General features: G+C 41.5%; 1 protein-coding gene across 3 annotated transcripts in view; it reads left to right on the top strand.

Moving 5' to 3' along the window:
* Positions 1-13,187, top strand: part of LOC125451304 (small conductance calcium-activated potassium channel protein 2-like) — a 215,588-nt gene extending 202,401 nt beyond the window's left edge. For all 3 annotated transcript variants that reach the window (XM_059644687.1, XM_059644688.1, XM_048528288.2), the window contains one exon: positions 10,355-13,187. In XM_059644687.1, coding sequence (XP_059500670.1) covers positions 10,355-10,642 — 288 coding nt within the window. In that variant the 3' untranslated portion in view covers positions 10,643-13,187. The remainder of the gene's footprint in view (positions 1-10,354) is intronic.
* Positions 13,188-23,490: the final 10,303 nt, after the last annotated feature.

The following is a 23,490-nucleotide window of genomic DNA, read 5'->3' as shown; positions in this document are numbered from 1 at the left end:
ATATTTGGTGCAAGATAAAATCATCCACCGCTTCAAACAGTGCGCTGTACTGACTCCTGTGAGCTCGTCAGGGGTAAATCACCACAAGCTATCTTTAATTCAGCTACTTATTAAGAAATACAGTGCACAGTCAAGGACTGAAACAATAATTTAAACTTTTTTTGCAGGAAGCAACCGAAAGAAGACCCCTTTAAGTAAGCAAGTTAAGCCTCAAAATCAAACCTGGCTATAACCTAATTAATGGTGTAATCTGGCCAGGATTTCACCTAGTGTCTGTGGAAGTATTCAGGATTCAATCTTTGTGCAGTGTTGTTCTTCAAATCTCTCCTATTTGTTCTGGTGTTGGATTCTTGTACAATTTTCTCTCTTTCAAATCTGTGGTGTGACATTATTGATGATTCAAAAGATTCTTTCATCCCCAACAGTGATTACTTTCCTGGAGACCTCAAATCTGTAGCTTGCCTTCTTAATAAAAGGAGCTCCCGTGTTCCTTGTTACATTTGGAGTTAGTTATCTGGTTAAAACACAGCTTTTCCTGCTTTTAACTCCTTCAATTCTTCTGCAGTGCAGCCCTTCTCCTTCATGGCAATAAAGCACCCAGTTTATCAAGCAGGTGTCAAAGCAATTGTCATCTCCTCTCTCCCAGGAAACACATTGTTTATGTTGCTTCAACTCCTTACCAGGGATGGCTAATTCGCACATTGCCTTCAACTCCTTGACAACAGTGTCTTCTTTTCTCTTTCATCTCAAGAAATAATTAATTCCAGAAAGAGTTATTGCAGATTCTTTCAATCCATGGAGTTACTGAAGTTGTGAAGTTTACATTATCACAAGCCGTTCTCAACTTTTTCTCACTTTGTTTAAGGTCTTACTTTAGAACAATTTTATGGTGTGGCCATGTTTAAAGCCAAACTTTACATGTCTCAAAATAAACTTTCCTGCACAATTGTCTGATAATGCTCCACCTTAATAGCTTCTCTCAGGATGTCAATTTACTTTGAGTAACTGTCATTATCCTTTCAAGAGCTGCCTGTTAGCATCTGTATCCACTGCATGTCCTGCTGATCAAATGCACTTCTTGCTGTCTGCTTCCTTTTTAAAGGGGAACTTGTACCCATAAGGAACAAATAAGCAAATCTCATGCTGCTGGTGGCCCTGTATGAAGGAAGCTCTCCAAATCCTGGGGAAATCCATTGTAGAGGATAGAAAGAAATAAGAAGGCAAATGCTAGCTGTACTCCTACTTACAAAGCCAGCTATTCCATATAATGTTGTAGAGAAATACTTACCCTTTGTGGGAGAAAACTTGCAGTTTGTTTTGGAAGTAACAAAAGACTTTTGTATCTTTACTATCCAGTTTAAACCCCCTTCCCTCCGTGACATGAAGCATAACATGTAAAAGATAAGGAAGAAGAATGATATCTGTTCCTCTGCTTCATTCTTCCTTAGCACAATCACACTACCCAGCAAGTAACACAACAGGGCCGATAAAGTAAAAATGAGAAGAATATACAGGGTATTGCAAAGAAGATAGGCAAGGAGGAATATTCAGGGATTGAAGATAAGGAGTTTGCAAAATTGTGCAGCTCTTAGCAAGGTGATTGGAAAGGTTTATAGTCAAGAATTGCCACAGTTTTAGGAAGGACGTAGTCCCTGAAGACAAAGTTGAGCATGTAACAATTCCAAGTCACCCTCAATCACAAAAGCCAAAAGATCTGGCCAAGTACCCTCCCTGACTGCTCAGGCCGCTGCTATACTTTTTTCTCAAGTTTCTTCACCCATGTTTTCCCCTAGTTTGTCTCCTATCTTCTGTCATGAAACTTCTGAATTGATCTTGTCCAAGACACTTACCTTTGATCCAACTTACATTAAACTGCTGTCCACCGTATTCCTTTCCTGGCAAGTGTCAATACTTTCTTTTCAGCAAAACAACTGCTGATCTTTTTGTCCTTGTAAACTGCTGCTCTGTTTCCGATCTCCCTTTTCTCTCTAAAGCCTTGAATTGTTTCCCAAATCTCTGCACAACTTCCTCGCGCTCCATGTTGAATCTCACAATCTGTCTCTTCCACAGCACCTGTGTCCTACAGAAACATAGCAACTGGAAGCAGTAGGCCATGTGGCCCTTTAAATCATTACGTATGATCATGTCTGATTCTTTGTTTAAATGTCATATTCCCATTTTCTCCCCATACCCCTTAATACATTTAATGTTTAAAAAGTAATCAGTCTCTTTCTTCAAAGTATTTACTGACTTGGCCTGCACACCTTCTGAGAAATCCATAGATTCACTATTCGTTGAGTGAAGAAATATTACCTCATGTCAGTACTAAAAGGCCTCATTTCCTGAAGCTTGGACCCTGGTTCTAGACTCCCCAACCAGGGAAGACATGTTCCAGGCATCTATCCTGTCAAACCCTTTGTAAATAGTGTAGGTTAGATGGGCTTCAGATTGGTATGACAGATCGGCACAACATCGAAGGCCGAAGGGCCTGTACTGTGCTGTAATGTTCTATGTTCTATGTTTCAATCAAATCCCCTCTCATTCTTGGATGCTGTTGTGAGTACAGGCTCAGTCGAATCAATCGCTGCTCATGGGACAGTCCTGCCATCCTCAGTTTATGCCTAGAGAACCTCTACCACACTCCTGCTATGGCAAGGTAACTAGGCAGGGAGACCAAAACTGCATGAGATATTCCAGCTGCGGTTTCACCAAAACCGTGTATAACTGCAGTAAGACATCCTTACTTCTGAACTCCAATCATCTTGCAATGAAGGCCAACATAACATTTGCCTTTCCAATTGCTTGTTGCACCTGCTGGTTGACGTTCATTGACTGATGTATGGGGTCACCCCGATTAGATTATCTGCAGTGTGGAAACAGGCTCTTCGGCCCAACATATCCACACTGCCCCTTGCAGCATCCCACCCAGACCCATCCCCCTATAACCCACATACCTCTGAACACTACGGGCAATTTAGCATGGCCAATTCACCTAGCCTGAACATCTTTGGACTGTGAGAGGAAACCGGAGCACCCGGAGGAAACCCACACAAGCACAGGGAGAATATGCAAACTCCACACAGACAGTCGCCTGAGGCTGGAATCGAACCCAGGTCCCTGGCGCTGTGAGGCTGCAGTGCTAACCACTAAGCCACGGTGCGACCCCAAGATTCCGTAGTACATCTATAGTTCCCCAGATATCATCATTTAAATAATACTTTTCCATTCTATTTTTGACACCAAGACTTTATAATTTCACATTTAGCCACATTGTGCTGCATCTGCCATGTGTTTGCCTACTCACTCAACTTGTCTAAATCACTTTGAAGCCTCCTTGCATCCTCCTCTTAATTCACAATTCTACCCGTTTTGTGTCATCAATAAACTTAAAAATGTTACATCCTACATCCAGGCCATTTACATATGTTGTGACCTGTAGGGTTCCAAGCACCGATCCTTGTGGTACCTGATTAGTCACTGCCTACCACCCAAAAACAGACCTGTTTATTCCACTCTCTGTCTCGTGTCTGCTAACCAGTTTTCAATGCATGCTAATATATTGCCGTCAATGCCGTGCTTACCAAATGACTCATGGGGTCGTAAATCATTTATTTATATGGATTGTCCCTTTTTGATTTTAGTGACCCCTCTGGAACTTTGACGAGATAGACCACATCATTTTCTCCTTTGACAGGTTGCCTTCTCCTGGTTCCTGTCTTATCTATCCAAGCATAACCTCAGCATCTCCAGTGACCTTTCTGTGCAGGCCTAATTCTTTTCCAGTTTAACAGTAAGAAGACTGAAGTTAAAATCTTGAACCCCTACAATATGTTTTGTATCCTTGCAACCAAATGATTCAAATTCTTGTGTAGCATTCCTCACTTTGCCCCACCATTCATTTCTTCTGTGGAGGTTTGAGCTTTGTGCTCCAGAATTTTCCATGCAAGCCTTTCTAATTCTTGACCTCCCTCTCTTCATTTTGAACATACTTTCAAACCTAACCTTCAACTTCCTCATCTGTCAACTGGTTATGTATGGCTGTATTTGTCTGAGTTTGACAAAGCAGCTTGTGGTCTTTTTCAAGGGTGAATGATGCTCAGCAACTCATTGCCGATTACTATGTAATTGTTTTTTGAACCGCAGCTTATTGTGCAGCTGTACCTTATGATAACAGGTCAATTATAAGCTCCAGACAGTTCTTCAAACATCAATATACGTGATAGAAAGGCAGCAAAGGCAAATGTCCAGACTTCAGTTACAGTAGAACTGCAGCCTGTGATAAGTCCATCGGAGAACTTTAGTACAAGAAGCCAAAGGAAACAATAGCCCCTAAAGTTTTATATCAGAATTGAGGTTAAAAATTTCATAAGTACCTGAACTTCAGGTAGAGCTAGAGAAAGCACCAGAATATGCATAAGACCAACAGGAACAAAGTTGGGTAAGTGGAGTTGAGATGCAAGTCAGCTCTGAACTAACTGAATGGCCGAATAGGCTCAAAGGATTGAATGACCTCTCTCACCAAACAGAATCATGATGGTGACGATCTGCAAGTGGTTCCCAATTATAGTGTAGCTTTGGTGAAGTTTACATGGTTAATGTTTTTGTTACAGTTTGGACAAGTGCAGCATGAAACAAAGTGAATGCGTGTTTTGGTTGAACTATCAATTTTTTGGCAATGGGCAAGGGAATAATGTTGAACGAGTGTTCAGAGTTTGATGTCATTCCTAAAAGATGCCATCTCAAATCATAGCCTGAATGTTTTACCACTAGCTTTTCTTGGTTTCCTCTTCTTGCTCCTCTGGCTCCCTTCAGCCTCAAGAGTTTTGGCACCTTCCTTTTAATTTTATTCATAGAATTCATACAGTGTGGAGCAGATCATTCAGCCCTTCGTGTCCACACCAACCCCTTCAAAGAGCATCCCATCTGTACCACAAACCTGACTACAACTTCTGTAACCCTGCATTTCCCATGGCCAATCCACCTAACCTACACATCTTTGGACTGTGGGAGGAAACCGAGCACCCCGTAGATGCTCATGCAGACATGGGGACAATATGCAGACTGCACACAAACAGTTGCCCGAGGCTGGAATTGAATTGAGGTCCCTGGCGCTGTGAGGCAGCAATGCTAACCACTGAGCCACCGTGCCACCACCAACATCTCTCTGGCTTCCATGAAGAGACCTTTTCGAACAATGGTTGGACAGAAGCACACCATCACTGATTTTGAGACACATGGCAAACTGTTTTGTAGTGCTGCCCCAAAACAATCTAGATTTTGTTCTAAACAGGATTTCAACATTTTATAACACTGATGCCAGTTTGATTAGAACTGCTGTTCTGCTTTTGGGAGGCACAGAGGAGTTGTCAGCCAAAGCACAGCCAACCTTTTTGCTTGACGCCATAAATGGCCTTAAATTAAATGTACTGTGGCAGCCATCAGGAAAACAAGTGCTGATATATACACTGCTGTATTGGTAATTGTAGATCAGTTGAACATTGCAGGAACTTTCTTCTGCTCACCTAAGGAACCAAAGGAAGTCCGATTAAAATTACACATTCATTACAGTTAGGGGGAGGAAAGGGGACAGACAGACAGTGCAGAGATCCCCTGTGGGCATTCCCCTCAGCAATAAGTATACCGTTTTGGATACTGCTGGGGGGGTTGACCTACCAGAGGAAAGCCATAGTAGTCAGTTCTCTGGCACTGAGCCTGACACTGTGGCAAAGAAGGGAAGGGGGCAGAATAGAAAAGTACTCGTGGTAGGGGACTCGATAGTTAGGGGAATCGACAGGAGATTTTGTGGGCAAGATCGGGATTCCCGGAAGGTATGTTGCCTCCCTGGTGCCAGGGTCCGGGACGTCTCCGATCGGGTGTATAAAGTTCTGAAAGGGGAGGGTGAACAGCCAGAAATCGTGTTACATATTGGCACAAATGATATAGCCAGAAATAGGTTTGAGGATATAAAAAGTGATTTCAGGGAGTTAGGATGGAAGCTGCAGAGCAGGACGAACAGAGTAGTGTTCTCTGGTTTACTACCGGTGCCACGAGATAGCGAGGTGAGGAACAGGGAGCGGGCGCAGCTGAACACGTGGCTACGCAGCTGGTGTAGGAGGGAGGGTTTCAGATATGTTGATAATTGGGATGCCTTCTGGGGAAGGTGGGACCTGTACAAGAAGGATGGGTTGCATCTGAACTGGAAGGGGACCAATGTCCTGGGTGGAAGGTTTGCTCGAGTAGTTCGAGAGGGTTTAAACTAGTATGGCAGGGGGGTGGGAACCTGAGCTGTATACCAGAGGTGAGCGTTGATGCAGGTGAGGCAGTAGCAAGAGGTAGACCAGCTAGTGAGAAGGATTTTCCTGGGAAGGAACCAAGGGATCGGTTAAAGTGTGTTTGCTTTAATGCAAGGAGTATCAGGAATAAAAGTGATGAACTTAGAGCATGGATCAGTACCTGGTGCTATGATGTTGTGGCCATAACAGAGACATGGGTTTCTCATGGGCTGGAATGGTTGCTGGATATTCCAGGGTTTAGAACATTTAAAAAGAATAGGGAGGGGGGAAAAAGAGGAGGGGGTGTAGCACTACTAATCAGAGAGGGTATCACAGCTACAGAAGCTTCCATTGTCGAGGAAGATCTGCCTACTGAGTCAGTATGGGTGGAAATTAGGAACAGCAAGGGAGTAGTCACCTCGTTAGGGGTTTACTACAGGCCCCCCAATAGCAGCAGGGAGATTGTAGAAAGCATAGGTCGACAGATTTTGGAAAAGTGTGGACGCAGTAGGGTTGTTGTAATGGGTGACTTTAACTTTCCTAATATTGATTGGAACCTCCTTCGAGCAGAAGATTTGAATGGAGCTGTTTTTGTAAGGTGTGTTCAGGAGGGTTTCCTAACGCAGTACGTTGACAGGCCGACGAGGGGAGAGGCCATTCTAGACTTGGTGCTCGGAAACGAGCCGGGGCAGGTATCAGATCTTGTGGTGGGAGAGCATTTTGGTGATAGTGACCATAACACTCTCTCATTCTACATAGCTATGGAGAAGGAGAGGATTAGGCAGAATGGGAGGATATTTAATTGGGGAAGAGGAAACTATGATGCGATTAGACACGAGTTAGGAAGCATGGACTGGGAGCAGTTGTTCCATGGTAAGGGAACTATAGACATGTGGAGATGGTTTAAGGAACAGTTGTTGGGAGTGATGAGTAAATATGTCCCTCTGAGACAGGCAAGACGGGGTAAGATAAAGGAACCTTGGATGACGAGAGCGGTGGAGCTTCTAGTGAAAAGGAAGAAGGTAGCTTACATAAGGTGGAGGAAGCTAGGGTCAAGTTCAGCTAGAGAGGATTACATGCAGGCAAGGAAGGAGCTCAAAAATGGTCTGAGGAGAGCCAGGAGGGGGCACGAGAAAGGCTTGGCAGAAGGAATCCGGGAAAACACAAAGGCATTTTACACTTACGTGAGGAATAAGAGAATGGTCAAAGAAAGAGTAGGGCCGATCAGGGATAGCATAGGGAACTTGTGTGTGGAGCCTGAGGAGGTAGGGGAAGCCCTAAATGAGTTTTTTGCTTCTGTCTTTACGAAAGAAACGACCTGTGTAGTGAATGAAACCTTTGAAGAGCAGGTGTGCATGCTGGAATGGATAGAGATAGAGGAAGCTGATGTACTGAAAATTTTGTCAAACATTAAGATTGACAAGTCGCCAGGCCCGGATCAGATTTGTCCTCGGCTGCTTTGGGAAGCGAGAAATGCAATTGCTTCGCCACTTGCGAAGATCTTTGCATCCTCGCTCTCCACTGGAGTCGTACCTGAGGACTGGAGAGAGGCAAATGTAATTCCTCTCTTCAAGAAAGGAAATAGGGAAATCCCCGGCAATTATAGACCGGTAAGTCTCACGTCTGTCGTCTGCAAGGTGTTAGAAAGGATTCTGAGGGATAAGATTTATGACCATCTGGAAGAGCATGGCTTGATCAAATACAGTCAACACGGCTTTGTGAGGGGTAGGTCATGCCTTACAAACCTTATCGAGTTTTTTGAGGATGTGACTAGTAAGGTTGATGAGGGTCAAGCTGTGGATGTGGTGTATATGGACTTCAGTAAGGCATTTGATAAGGTTCCCCATGGAAGGCTCATTCAGAAGGTCAGGAGGAATGGGATACAGGGGAACTTAGCTGCTTGGATACAGAATTGGCTGGCCAACAGAAGACAGCGAGTGGTAGTAGAAGGAAAATATTCTGCCTGGAAGTCAGTGGTGAGTGGGGTTCCACAGGGCTCTGTCCTTGGGCCTCTACTGTTTGTAATTTTTATTAATGACTTGGACGAGGGAATTGAAGGATGGGTCAGCAAGTTTGCAGACGACACAAAGGTCGGAGGTGTCGTTGACAGTGTAGAGGGCTGTTGTAGGCTGCAGCGGGACATTGACAGGATGCAGAGATGGGCTGAGAGGTGGCAGATGGAGTTCAACCTGGATAAATGCGAGGTGATGCATTTTGGAAGGTCGAATTTGAAAGCTGAGTACAGGATTAAGGATAGGATTCTTGGCAGCGTGGAGGAACAGAGGGATCTTGGTGTGCAGATACATAGATCCCTTAAAATGGCCACCCAAGTGGACAGGGTTGTTAAGAAAGCATATGGTGTTTTGGCTTTCATTAACAGGGGGATTGAGTTTAAGAGTCGTGAGATCTTGTTGCAGCTCTATAAAACTTTGGTTAGACCGCACTTGGAATACTGCGTCCAGTTCTGGGCGCCCTATTATAGGAAAGATGTGGATGCTTTGGAGAGGGTTCAGAGGAGGTTTACCAGGATGCTGCCTGGACTGGAGGGCTTATCTTATGAAGAGAGGTTGACTGAGCTCGGTCTCTTTTCATTGGAGAAAAGGAGGAGGAGAGGGGACCTAATTGAGGTATACAAGATAATGAGAGGCATAGATAGAGTCGATAGCCAGAGACTATTTCCCAGGGCAGAAATGGCTAGCACGAGGGGTCATAGTTTTAAGCTGGTTGGTGGAAAGTATAGAGGGGATGTCAGAGGCAGGTTCTTTACGCAGAGAGTTGTGAGAACATGGAATGCGTTGCCAGCAGCAGTTGTGGAAGCAAGGTCATTGGGGTCATTTAAGAGACTGCTGGACATGCATATGGTCACAGAAATTTGAGGGTGCATCCATGAGGATCAATGGTCGGCACAACATTGTGGGCTGAAGGGCCTGTTCTGTGCTGTACTGTTCTATGTTCTATGTTCTATTTCGGCAATGGCAAAGCTGATGTATAACTTGGTCAATTGAAAGATTATCAGTGGTTTGCCAAATGCATATATATTTTAATTGGAGAACCACTGGTAATATCCCTAGAATTGTGGGTGGAACAAAAAGTCAGTACATTTCTCATAGTTGTCAAAATTTGACTCCTTATTTTGATTGGTCAAAGAAGTAACAAAGAGTGGACGACACAGTGTGAAGCTGGAGAAACACAGCAGGCCAGGTAGCATCAGAGGAGCGGGAGAGTTGACGTTCCGGGAAGAAGGGTCCAGACCCGAAACATCAGTTTTCTTGCTCCTCTGATGCTGCCTGGCCTGCTGTGTTTCTCCAAATTCACACTGTCTTATCTCTGACTCCAGCATCAGCAATTCTTACCATGTCTAACACTGATGGGAACTGTGATTTAAGTTTTGGAAGCATATTGACATTATTATTTCATTTTGTTTAAATGTTGCTGATGAGATGAGTTATCCATTCATAGTTCTTCCTCAGTTGTGCCCAATCAATAAAATCTGCGAATTCATTTTATTATATTCTTCATTCCTTTAGTTCATTGTTTGGAATAAGTAATAATTATGACTCATTTGAAGTTGGAGCTGAAGTTTTCCAAATGTATACTTGCTCTATTTTGTTAAGTGTTCCTTGAAGATCTATCAAATCATTAACCTTGCATATTTCCTTCAAAACTGCGACATTGCCTTTAAGAAAAAGACTATATCTGTGGTTGTAATTAATATGTGAAAGGTCAATGCCAAGAATTGCACTTAGCACTTGTGAGAATTTTCATTGTGCTAGATTTACAATCTGACTTTAAATATTAGTAGGTGAAAAAACCTTTAAACAGTTATTTTTTGCAGTGGGATCACTTATTAATTACATTGAGACTAATTGTGTTGACCTTCTCAAAGGGAATTTGCCCTATGGTTTAGTATTAAATTGATATTTTATACTTGCAATACATCATTCACTGCATTGGTGAATTAGCAGATCATTTAGAGTAGAGCTGACTTAATGATGCCTGTTAATTTGGAAAAAAAAAATTGTCTTGAGAAAACACAAAACAGATGGTAAAGCTTCTAACTCTGTTCTTTCCCCTCATTTTAGACGCAAAACATTATGTACGACATGGTCTCAGACCTAAACGAAAGGAGCGAAGACCTTGAGAAAAGGATTGTAACGTTGGAAAATAAGTTAGAAACATTAATAGGGAATATCCAAACTCTGCCTGGCCTGATTAGCCAGTCAATCAGCCAACAGCAGAGGGAATTCTTTGAAACTCAGATGCAACAGTATGTCAATCAAACTGCCTGCAGTGCTGAGCGGTCACGCTCATCAACCAGAAGGAGAAGGTCCTCATCGACAGCCCCGCCAACTTCATCGGAAAGTAGCTAGAAGTGAACATTTAATCACAAGACAAACTTTTTTTTTGCCATCATATGGTTGATATTTTAGCTTTTATTGTAAAGCCCTAACAATACTAAACAGTGTCATCTGGGTTCTGATATCAGAATCCAGGGAACCTGACAAAAATATTTTAGGCCAAAAGGAGTGAATTCTCTCCTTCAGTTGCACAGTGAATGCACCGATCCTGCTATCTAGATTGTTTCTTCTGTACAATTTACTTGACTTTTTACTCACGCACTTCAATTGACTTTACTAATATATAATACAATAAAAAGAACTTTCTGGATATTTCTGGTCAGTCAGTTTAAGCCCTTTACTTCATGGGCACAGCTGTAACAGAACTCAGGTGCTCAACCATATGAACAAGGAAATGTACTTTGTTCCAAAAATGAATATTACGTAAGTAATGCTTTTTAAACTGCAAATGAGAAACACCATTTATTAAATTGTTAAACATAAGCAATGTTCACCTTTTCCCAGAATTTAAAAGAAATGAAACTTTTTATACATATTTATTGAGAAGACTGTTAAGAACAGACTGTTACAGTGGAGTTTACTAGTTATCACATACAATTTATCTGCTAGCTTGTGATTTACCTTAAATCCATGAATAAAGAATAGAAGTTAGAAAAATTCAAGAGGGGAGTGATCAAATAAAGCAGGGAGATCTACATAGTAATGCTTTAACAATACAATGTATATCACAGTCATGTTCTGCTCCAGAGGTACATTCAAAAGCCATCAGCACCACTGTGTACTCAGGATAAGTACTTGCAAATTAGAGAGCTTTTTGCCAGAATTAATATTCGAGGGCCGAACCGACTATCTGTAGAGTTGTAACAAATATTGCCCTATCTGAGGACTGGAAAATTGAGGATAAGAACCAGATCAAGAAAAGGAAAACAGGAAAAGTTAATGAGAGAGAATTCATGATGGTAGTGGAAAAGAGTCTCATTCATATTCTACCTTGTATCTTGCACCAGTTTTCGTTATTCCAAGATGAAGACATTCTAGCATCTGTTACTGAACAACACATGTAACTCAATAATCGATAACAAGAGCATATATTTAATTTGATTAAGGAGTAAAGAAAACTAATATATTTTATTTTATGGTCAATTTAGGAAGTGTTATAAATTATTTGTTATGTTGGTAATGCAGTATAGAATCATAATATTTCACTGAAATATAACAATACTAGTACTGTCCATGGTAATCAACAGTTGTAAGTCTGAGGGCAAAAATGTCATCTAAAATGTCCATAATGCTTCTCAATGCTCAGATTACAGATTATGAGTTAGGTTGCACAGGAATTCTTCATTTTAAATAATATTTGTGTCAAATGTAATTGGATGCAAACAAAGATCTGAAATTTAATCAAAGGATGCTATGAAAATGAGAGGCACATTGGCTACAGTGGGTTGAGAAACATGTTAATACATTATGACAGGAGACACATATAATATGGTTTACACCAAACCTATGCACCAAACCTTTAAATCACAAAAAAGGCAACTTTTTGGAGTCAAGCATGATGAACAAAGGAAGGCGAAGACTGCATTAAATCAAAGGAGAAGGCTAATAAGGGTGTCAAGAGTAAGCCTGAGTATTAGGAACATTTTAGGCCTCAACATTGAAGGTCAAAGAAACTGATAAAGAACGGACAAATAGAATATAAACTAGTAAAAACTATAAAAACAGACTTCAAATACTTCTATTGGTATGTAAAAAGGTAAAAGATTAGCAAAGACCAATGTGATCTGTTACAGGCAGAGACAGGAGAATTTATAATGGGAAGTAAGGAAATGGCAAAGGGATTAAACAATTATGTTGTCTCTGTCTTCACAGAGGAAGGTAGGAGAAATCTCTTCCAAAGACAAAAAATCTGTGGAACTAGTAAGAATGAGAAACAGAATAAATAGTCTTATAAAGAAGGATATTGGATAAGTTCATAGAAAGTTGACCAATCCCCAGGATTCAATGATCAACATTCCAGAGTTGAAGGAGGTAGTTGTATTGAAGTTGGGTGCACTGGTGGTCACCTTGCAAACTGCTGTAGATTCTGGAATAGAGCTTGCTGATTGGCTGGTTGTAAATAAAGCCACAATATTTAAGAAAGGAGAGAGGGAAGCAAACAGGGAACTAAAGACTTGTTAGCCTGTTGTAGTCGGGAAAGTTCTACTGTCTATTATAAAGGAAGCGATAACTGGCCACTTGGAAAGTAATAATCTGATTAAGTGGAATCAACATGGATATATGAAAGGCAGATCATGTTTGACAGGAGTTTAATGAGGATGTAACTAGAAATAGACGTAGAAATAGACATAAAAGATAGTAAGAACTGCCGATGCTGGCATCAGAGATAACACAGTGTGGAGCTGGAGGAGCACAGCAGGCCAGGCAGCGTCAGAGGAGCAGGAAAGACCATAAGACCAGAAGACATAGGAGTGGAAGTAAGGCCATTTGGCCCATCAAGTCCACTCCACCATTTAAATCATGGCTGATGGGCATTTCAACTCCACTTCCCTGCACTCCCCCCCGTAGCCCTTGATTCTTTGTGAGATCAAGAATTTGTCGATCTCTGCCTTGAAGGCATCCAACATCCCGACCTCCACTGCACTCCGTGGCAATGAATTCCACAAGCCCACCACTCTCTGGCTGAAGAAATGTCGTCTCATTTCAGTTTTAAATTTACCCCCTCTAATTTTAAGGCTGTGCCCACGGGTCCTAGTCTCCCCGCCTAACGGAAACAACTTCCTAGCATCCGCCCCTTCTAAACCATGCATTATCTTGTAAGTTTCTATTAGACCTCCCCTCAACCTTCTAAACTCTAATGAGTACAATCCCAGGATCCTTAGCCATTCATCATACGTTAAACCTACCATTCCAGGGATCATCCGTGTGAATCTCTGCTGGACACGCTCCAGGGCTAATATGTCCTTCCTGAGGTGTGGGGCCCAAAATTGGACACAGTATTCCAAATGGGGCCTAACTAGAGCTTTATAAAGCCTCAGAAGCACATCACTGCTTTTATATTCCAACCCTCTTGAGATAAACAACAACATTACATTCACTTTCTTAATTATGGACTCTACCTGCAAGTTTACCTTTAGAGAATCCTGGACCAATACTCCCAGAACCCTTTCTACTTCTGCTTTGTGAATTTTCTCACTGTTTAGAAAATAGTCAATGCTTTTCTCACCATTTAGAAAATAGTCCAGGTAACGTGTCAGGTCAGGACCCTTCTTCAGAAATGGGGGAGGGGGAAGGGAACTCTGAAATAAATCGAGTCAGGAGGGGTGGGGCTGGGGAAAGAAGGTGGGATGGTGATAGGTGAGTGCAGGTAGGCTGTGGCGCGATTAGTCAGTGAGGTGGAAGGAACGGATAGGTGGGAAAAAAGACAGACGCGTTGTGTCAGGCCAAGGAGGTGGGATGAGAGGGAGGGTCAGTCATGGGATGAGGCCAGGGTGAGAAGATTTTGAAACTGGTAAAGTCCACTTGAGACCTTTGGGCTGTAGGCTCCCGAGACGGAATTTGAGGTGCTGCTCCTCCAGTTTCCGGGTGGCATCAGTGTGACACTAGAAGAGGCCCAGGCTGGACATGTCACCCAGGGAATGGGAGGCAGAGTTGCAATGGTTCACGACTGGAAGATATTGTTGTTTGTCGCGAACAGAGCTCAGCTGCTCTACAAAGTGCTCTCCGACCCTCCGCTTGATGCCAACGATGTGGAGGAGGCCACATTAGTGGATGTGCAGGTGAACTTCCGTCTGGTGTGGAAGTTTTTTTTAGTTCCTTGTATGGAGGTGAGGGGGAGGTGTAGGGACAGGTGTAGCCCTACTTGTGGTTGCAGGGAAAAGTGCCGGGGATGGTGGAGCTAGTGGGGAGTCTGATGTGGACGAGGGAGTTGTGGAGAGAGCGGCCCCTGCAGAAGGCAGATAGGGGTGGGGAGGGAAATATGTCTTTGATTACAGTGTCAGATTGTAGGTGGCGGAAGTGGCGGAGAATGATACATTGAATACGGAGGTTAGTAGAATGATATGGGAGAATGAGGGAATTCTGTCTTTGTTTTTGTTGTGTTTTTGACCACTGAAGAGGGGAAGTTGCGACCCTTGAAATAAGAGGGCATCATATGCGGAAGTGGAATTCCCCAACTTGGGAACAGACACTCTGGAGGCAGAGGAATTGGGAGTAGGGGATCACATTCTTGCAGGAGGGTGGGTGAGAGGAGGTGTAGTTTAGGTAGCTGTGGGAGTCAGTGGGCTTGAAATAGATATCAGTTTTGAGGCAGTCACCAGAGATGGAGCCAGAGAGGTCCAGAAAGGAGAGAGAGGTATCAGAGATCATCATAGAATCCCTACAGTGTGGAAACAGGCCCTTTAGCCCAAGAAGCCCACACCAACCATCAGAGCATCCCACCCAGACCCATCCCCCTGTAACCCACCTAATCTACACATCCCTGAACACTACGGGAAATTTAGCACTGCCAGCCCACCTAGCCTATATATCTTTGGACTGTGGGAGGAAACTGGAGCACCCGGAGGAAACCCACACAGACAAGGGGAGAATATGCAAACTCCACACAGACAGTCGCCCAAGGGTGGAATCAAACCCAGGTCCCTGGTGCTGTGAGGCTGCAGTGCTAACCACTGAGCCACCGTGCCACACCTACATGGTCCAGGTGAACTTGAGGTTGGGGTGAAAAAAATAGACATAACTTCCAGGTGAAGCACTGATTTACGTGAATCTGGTCTAATCTATTTGCTGCTCACAATGTGGTGTCGTCTACACTGGGGAGATGAAATGTAGACTGGGTGATTGCTTTGCAGAACACCAACGTTCTATTCATAAAAATGGCCCTGAGCTTCCAGTTGCCTGACATTTCAACACACCACCGTGTTCCCATTGTCAATATCTCTGTCTCAAGCTTGCTGCAGCCTTTTAGCAAGCCTCAGCAAAAGCTCAAAGAGCAGTATCTAATTTTCTGCTTAGGGACCTTGTAGCCTCTGGAATTAAAGATTGAGTTCACTAACTTCATAGTGTGATTCCATCCTTCCATTTTTTTTACACCTGGTCCTGTTATGATATGGGGTACTTTTCACACAACCATCCAGTCCTTATACACTCTTAGGCTTATTATCACATTATACGAGTTGTATTCAGCACAGCTAACCCATTTTCTCACTCATAGCTAGCATTATCTCTAATTCTGTTTTTCTTCTGTCTTGACCCGCTTTCCATAATCTCTTTGTCTACCTAACTGTTTCATATCTCTCTCTCTCTCTCTCTCTCTGTCTTTCTGGGCTCCACCTACATCTATCCATTCATCGCCTCTTTGAGAAACAACCCACTTCAGCTTCAGCATAAATACCAGATTGTTCTTGCTGCTAACAATTCTGATGAAAAGTCAGTGGACTCAAAACATTAACTGTGTTTTCTTCCCACAGATACTACCGGATATATCGAGTTTTTGATTAAAGGAAGGATGTTTTCCCAGCTGGGAGGGAGGGTTCCAGAACCCGTGGCCACAGTCTTAGGAAAAGGGGCAAACCAATTATTTTTGAGATGAAGTGGAAGTCCTTCAGTCAGAGGGAAGTGAATCTTTGGAATTTTCAGAAGGCTGTAGAACTTAAGTCATTAAGGAGTTTCAATACTGACTGACAGATTTGTAGATGATAATGATACCAGGTAAAGGGATAGTGTGAGGAGATGTCTATGAGGGAGATGATCAATGATAATCTGGAATGGCAGAACAGGCTCAAGGGGCTGAGTGACCTACTTCTAATCCATTGTCCTTAGGTTCACTCTTTCCCATCACATTTAGTATCTCAAAAAAAGGGGAAGGCTCTCAGTTTCCTCCTCCTTTGCATCGCTGCATAATTCCCATTAAGTATTGCCTGCATGCATCTCAGTGATTGATACTGCTCCCACTTTCCATTTGAACAACAACCCTTCTTTTCACAGTCATTAAAGTTATGACTTCAGGGAAATTAAGGTAGCTATAGGACACAGACGTTACTGAAATATAACTGCCAGGTTTAAAATGATGCCCATCATTTTGAAAAGAAAATGTAGGACGTTGGATGCAGTGCCTCACGGGGACAGAGAGCATTTGCCATTAGTACACCTTCATTAGCTGATCACAGAGGAGTGCTGGTCAGAGGCAAGCCTGCCTTTTCCCTTTCTCTGAAGAATGCTTTTTGAAAGATGTAGATTAGTATGAAAACTGACAATAAAATTATAGTAAAGGCATGAACCATCGACACAGTTTTCAAATTCTCAAAAAAAATTGGTTTCTTCATTTATTCTGCATCTCTAGTCCCAGTGGAATATTTCACTTAAGCTGCTTTGGGCTACATCTTAGTCATGCTTCTTGCATTATCTGTTCAATCAGTGAAATACCACAACATAAAGAGCGAATTACACACTTTGGGCAACAGCATTTGAGGAGCATCAATGCAGCATAGTTAGAATAACTATGTTACCCATGTGTGAAATCCCTATTCTCTGTCGACCTGATATCCTTCTAAGTTCTTGGCCAAATGCCACAATTAATCTGCCTTCCAGATTTGAGCTGAAGTTCCCCTACTGACCATCTGTTAGGAAATCTTAAAATAATACATTGCAGACTAGCACTTGTTCTCGCAGCGAGTGAGAGCATTCGTTTTAACAACTGGACCTATCAATCTTTCTTATGCCGTGAATCTAATCTGTTGTCTGCAGTAGTACCAGAACCGTTTTATGGTGTAAGCTACATTGAGATAGTCTGGCAGTTTATTAGAGCATCTTGAATAGTTGCTTTATTAAAGGAGAAAGGAATAGTGTGTATTGAAGCATACTGATCAGAAGGCAGAAGATCTGGCCAAAAGAGATTCAGGATTAGGCTGTGAGGACATTGGAAACATAAAAAACATTAGAATCAAAACTATTCAGTATGAGTGGCATCAGAACTTTTATAAGAGGGCAGGTACTGAAAGATATATGGGACAGGTCAGAGCCAGAAGAACACAGAATGAATCAGATTTATGGAGAACCAAAGAAGCAGGATAACAATCCAAATTTTTTAAACTTCACAATTTAAATGTTGCTTGTAGGAATGTGTCATATGGTAGTACTACAGTGCACAATAAGGGACATATTCTCCACAAATTATTGAATTTCATCACAATTACAACCCATAAAAGGAAGCATGAGGGGCATCAGAGGAATAAGAAGTTGTGGCAATTGCATGTTTTAAGGTTTGATGAAAATATGCATGTGAAATATTGGTGTAACCCATACTTTATAAACGAGTTAAAATGGACTGTACCGGAACTTTGACATCCTAATAGATTTTGCAAGAGTATTTTGCAAATTGGGCCAGTCACCAAGATTTCAGCTCTGCATATTTGTTTGTTTATTTAAACTGCATTGAAGATTATGCCACGCGGATTAACAATTCATGGGCCTTACAGCACATTCTTGCAGAAGTATATTAGGCTCCACCCATTTTGCATTCTGAACATGGTGGGTTGGGGGTGCGGTTGTACCTTGATCACAAGGGAGGCTCACAGGTTGTTTATCTCTGGCCTGATGGGATATCAGCAGGCCCATGCACCAAGTGTGAGCATCTCAAAGCCACAGAGACACAGGGCTATCCCTTCACTCTGTCCACAGCATAGGAATCCAAATCCAATTCTTTCAGTCACTTAATGTATGGACACCTGCCCAAATACTGTTAGTGAGGTAAATACCTATGAAGCCCTCTCCAAGGAGTCAGTGCCAGATGCCAATGTGGAAATTGGGTTTGGGGCAACATTACCTCGATAACAAGATGGAAGGCATGCAGGTTTATAGCTCCTAGTCATTGGTATGAGTCAAATTACATATTTCCCAATAACCAAGTGTTCTAGCTTTAATGGATGTATTTTAAAATTGTGTACTGTTACATATTATGGTGCACCTGAATAGATGGTTCAACAGCTTCGCAGAGTGCATACCAAAGAGGAAAAGACTGGTGTTAATATTCATTAACACAAGGACTCAATTCTTTTTCTTTTGCTGAAGTGAAACTCTGTTTGGACTTAAAAAAAACCCTTCTCTACACTATTGGACTTGGATAAAATATACCATCGTTAATGTATCCAAAATAAAAGAAAAAGCATTGTTATATTGCTGGACTATGAGCTTGATTCAGAGGCATGTGCTGAAAGCTAACATGAAGCAAATTAAATTCTTCCCCTCCTCAGGTTCTAGGGTAGATTTTCCAGCATCTAAACTAACAGTTGACAAGAATAAAGTTTGAACAAAAACCCTTTTTTCAAGTCCACGTAGAATATTTTTAAAGCAGTGAAAGAAGGAGCATTCTTTGGATTATTTAGCAAATACTATCCACTGTGCCTACTGTACAAATTACTAATGTGATGTGTGAATTTCAGTGCCAATGTAATGTCAGCCGCTTGTCTCAAAGACTGATGAATCATATCAACAGCATATCCCTTCAGCAGTTCACTACAGGCAAAGTACTGACCATGTCCAACCAGTTCATGCTTGCAAAACTCCACCACCATGAGCAACATTTGAATGTGATTCTGTGATAGGATTATTTGCCAAATAGTCCTGAGTGTGGTAACAGTTACACTGAGACAATTTAGATTATCAGCCCAGCTCACAGTATTGTGAACCTGTGCATAATGGAAGCTACACATATAATTGTGTAGTGTTTAGAACCAGGTTGATCTTATGGACCATGAGATCCTTGATTGGGCTTGTTAACTTGGACCAAACAGGAAGCCTTGGCTGACCAATATAAATAGGGGATTCAGAATCTCCTCAGTTCAGGGACCAACACTGGACTGACTGGCCACAGCCAGTATACTTTGCACATGTATATAAAGGGTGACTTGGTGACGGGATAGCAGCCTCTGTGTATTTCACAATGCACAGAGTACTGTTCTTTGCAGTCAGAAAGAACATGTGCACACACAGTGTCTCTTTCAACTAAACAAAATGGCTGGCTACCATTGTCTGGTTAATTCCTTATGTTAATGCCTCGATCAATCAAAGTTAACCTGCCTGGATAAAATTTGAACTAAATTTGGAAATTAACTATCAGTCATCATTTCACTGGTACATTTTCTGTAGCAAAGCAAGTGCCAGTGAGAATCCACATGCCAACCCATTAGCATGCTGTGCTCATACAATATAAAAATATCAATCTCCTCTACATTGGTATTTCTACAAATTGTCCCGATGAGAACAAGTTTAAAAGCTTCAAAACTTGATTTTATTAGCAATATTCAAATTCTGAGCTATCAAACAATTATTGATATTGTGTTTAGTTCTCACATGGCACTTTAAGTATACTTCAAAGTAGTTTTTGTAATTAGATTACACTTGCATTACGTAAGCAGACTGACTAGTTTACATATTAAAGCAGAAAATTAAAGTGTCATCCTGCAGTCAGGTATTGCCATATTTTCACTATTTTTGTCACTTGATTATATTGTCAGAACGTAAAATTGACAAAGGTATCAGATAAAATTGCATTCAAAGATATTTCTTACCAAACTTGTTTGCTGTAGACAGTTGATGCAACTGAAAGAAAAACAAAGAAATACAAACTAAACATGAGCATTAATACCCAAAGAAATACAAAAAGATTGCAGTTAATTATATATATTTTTCTCGAGATTATAATATTTATTATTCAAACATTTTTCACTGGTAACAAGATGGAAGAAACTTAATTTTGCTGTAATGTTATACAGTTTCTTTTAATGTTTGATATTGGCAACCTACCAAGTTCAAGACATATTTAAAATATTCTTTGCGTGTTACAGAGCACTTTTTGTTTCCAATTTTTTTTAAATATAAAGGTAATCTTGCAGTCAGTGTGGTAGGTCTTTTGCCAATCTTGTTAAACTTCATTTGGCCTACTGTGCAGACTAAAAAGGAATGTGGGATGGATTTTTTAAAATTTTGAGAGTGTATTTACTTGCAATTTTGATGAGTTGTATTAAATTATATTATGCTAATATTTGATAATCTGATCTCTTGGTAAATAGTTACAGATATGAAAGTATTATTTTTACCGTAATAGACAAATATTTCTATTCCCCATGAGCAGGATGACTGATATTTAATTTCTGATTTTGTCAAATTCCAATTTTTATTATAGATATTTTTAATCACTCTCAGAAGGTGTACTTCTGAGACACCTCTGGGTGGAAATTAAGCTCAGTCCTCCTGAGCCCTCCAATCTCTGTGCCACAAGAGCTATATCGCCATTTTACAAATGTACAAACAAAAAACAAGACTAGGTCTCTAATCCCTTTGAGCCTGCTCTGCCATTCAACAAGATTATGCTGATCCTTTTTTAATCTTAACTCTACTTCCGTGATAATTTTCCATCCCCTTGATAATTGAGAATCTATCTACTTCTGCCTTTTAAATATTTAAAGATTCTGCATCCACAGTGTTTTGAAGGAAGAAATTCCAAAAACTCTCAACCATTTGTCTTAAATGGGAGATCCCTTATTTTTAAACTATGACCCCGATTTCTAGTTTCTCCCTCAAGATTATTATTTTGACATCCACCCAAATAGGTCTCCTTAGGATTTTAGGGTTTTGTTTTATATATTTGCCAATCTTCCATGGTACTGCATACATGGTGTCTTCAGCTGAAATGGGTTAGGACGGTAATGATTCATTGATCAACGTAAGAGATGAAGATGCAGTTCAGATTTTCATTAAGTCCGGTGTTTTCATGTAATGCTATGCAAAGTAATACATCACGGTATGACCACTGACAAAAGAATGTAGACAGTTTACATAAGGAGTTTCATTATAAAAGTCGACGTGGAATTCTTCTTGCAACCTTCTCCATCTAAGAAAGTTAAATGCATTTCTCAAATCTATCCACATTGTGGAAGTTCTCAATGCCTGGGGACCATTTTCTCAAATCTGTTTTACAGTCTTTCAAAGGCCTTTCAAGACTTTTTCTTTATCTGTTATGTTGCCCAGCATTGGACAGTATTTTATAAAGGTTCATCATAACTCCCTTGCTTTTCTGTGCTCTGTCTCGATTTTCAAAGCTGTGGATTCTGTCAAGATGGTGTAGTTATAATCCAGTAATTTTTACTCAAGAAACACTATTAGGCTCCCGCTTTTTACAAGGGGCAATTTGATTGTAACTGGACAAGAAGATAAAAGTATTGCTGCTATCAGTCAACTGAAAATGTCACTCCTACTTCTGCAAGGATCAGAAGGAACATACCCAAACACATAAAAAAACATATTTTCTACAGCTTAATAAAGTTCCTTGATGATTTGTTGTGAGAATGTAAATTGGATATTGACCAGAACAAAAGCTAATAATGACACAAATGAGATGTCCCTGCAATGTCAATGTCTTACATTGAACATTATTTGATTGACACTGTTTTTGTTGAGATGACCCAATAAACATGGCCATCTTAGGTTGTAAGCTTTCAGTGATTCAAAAGGCAAACTACCTAGACAATGAGATAATCATATCTTGAACCATCCAGGAAGAAATACCTAACGAGTGTCAGGCTGAGAGGAAAAAATGAAAGACGTTATGAAACATGTCATGATCTGGTGTAAGTACTTGGCTGCGAAAAGTGCAATGCTAGGATAGCCATTCAACACTACTCTGTTTCCAGTTACCCAGTTACCTTCAAGTCTATGTTGCCACTGTACCTCTTTACAATGGCCTTTATCTTTGCTGGGAGATATTGTGTGGTAATTTACCAATCATGTTTCATAGTCCACATCAAACGCATTCCTTTCCTCAAACCGCTTTGTTAGCTCTTCACACACTTAATCACATTTGTTAAATATGATTTACTTTTAAGCAATCTGTGTTAGCTTCCACTGATGAATCCACACCTGTCCAAGCAACTGCTGATTATTGTTCCTGTATGCTTTCTCACCAGCAAAGGTGAAATAACAGGCCTCCACTTGCTGGATCAATATTCCTTTTTGAACAAGGGCAGGATACTCCAGCATCACTCTAGAACAATCAGGAGATAAATCTGTACTTCCACAATTTCCACCTCTGACTTCCCTGAGCATCTTTGAATGTAAATTTTTTGATCTCAGTGGCGTATCAACTTTAAGTATAGCCAACCTTTCTAATGCCCGCTTATGAAATTTAACCCACCCTATACTACTACTACAACCATGTAACATTCCTCAGCTCCTATCTGCACAACCATCTCATTCCTCAGGGCCTACAGGTACATTTTAAACCATCAAAATTTGGACCCTTCTTCAATGCTCCTTACAACAACTTCAATGCCTCCAGAAATAAATTTTCTCTCCTGATTCTCTCCTCAACGCACTCCACAATGTGCCAGCACCTCCCCTCCCTCTCCTCATCACTCTCCCAGCTCAAGGCCTCCCTTTCCCAAATTTGCAGAGGACCTCTATTCTTCTACACTCGATACAGAATGCAAACGCTCAACAAACTGCTTCTCTGCTTCATATTGGACATTAAAAATCTTCAGTTCGCAAGACTCTTGTCTACTGACCTCCAGTCAGAGGAGCCACTCACCACTCAAAATCCATGCCCTGTTTCTAGCCACCTCCAGGCTCGCCATGCTGCCGCTGCCATTATGCACCTGCAGACCTCATCCAGCATGGGGCCTCTCCAGTCTGACGCCACCTCTGGCTCTGGTCTGGCACCTGAGCCTCCACAACCATTGACTGGGACCCACAGGAACTCACCTTCAACCTCCATCTCTGCCCCGGATTCTGCCAACAAACGGATTGAGACCTGCCTCAACTTCCCTGCAACTTCCACCTCCTCTCTGGATTCCACCCACTCGCCAATC

This window comes from Stegostoma tigrinum, chromosome 3 (genome assembly GCF_030684315.1).
Source record: "Stegostoma tigrinum isolate sSteTig4 chromosome 3, sSteTig4.hap1, whole genome shotgun sequence".
NCBI classification, from domain to species: Eukaryota; Metazoa; Chordata; class Chondrichthyes; order Orectolobiformes; family Stegostomatidae; genus Stegostoma; species Stegostoma tigrinum.
The sequence above is the reverse complement of the archived record's forward strand: the minus strand, read 5'-3'. Positions and strand labels throughout refer to the sequence as shown.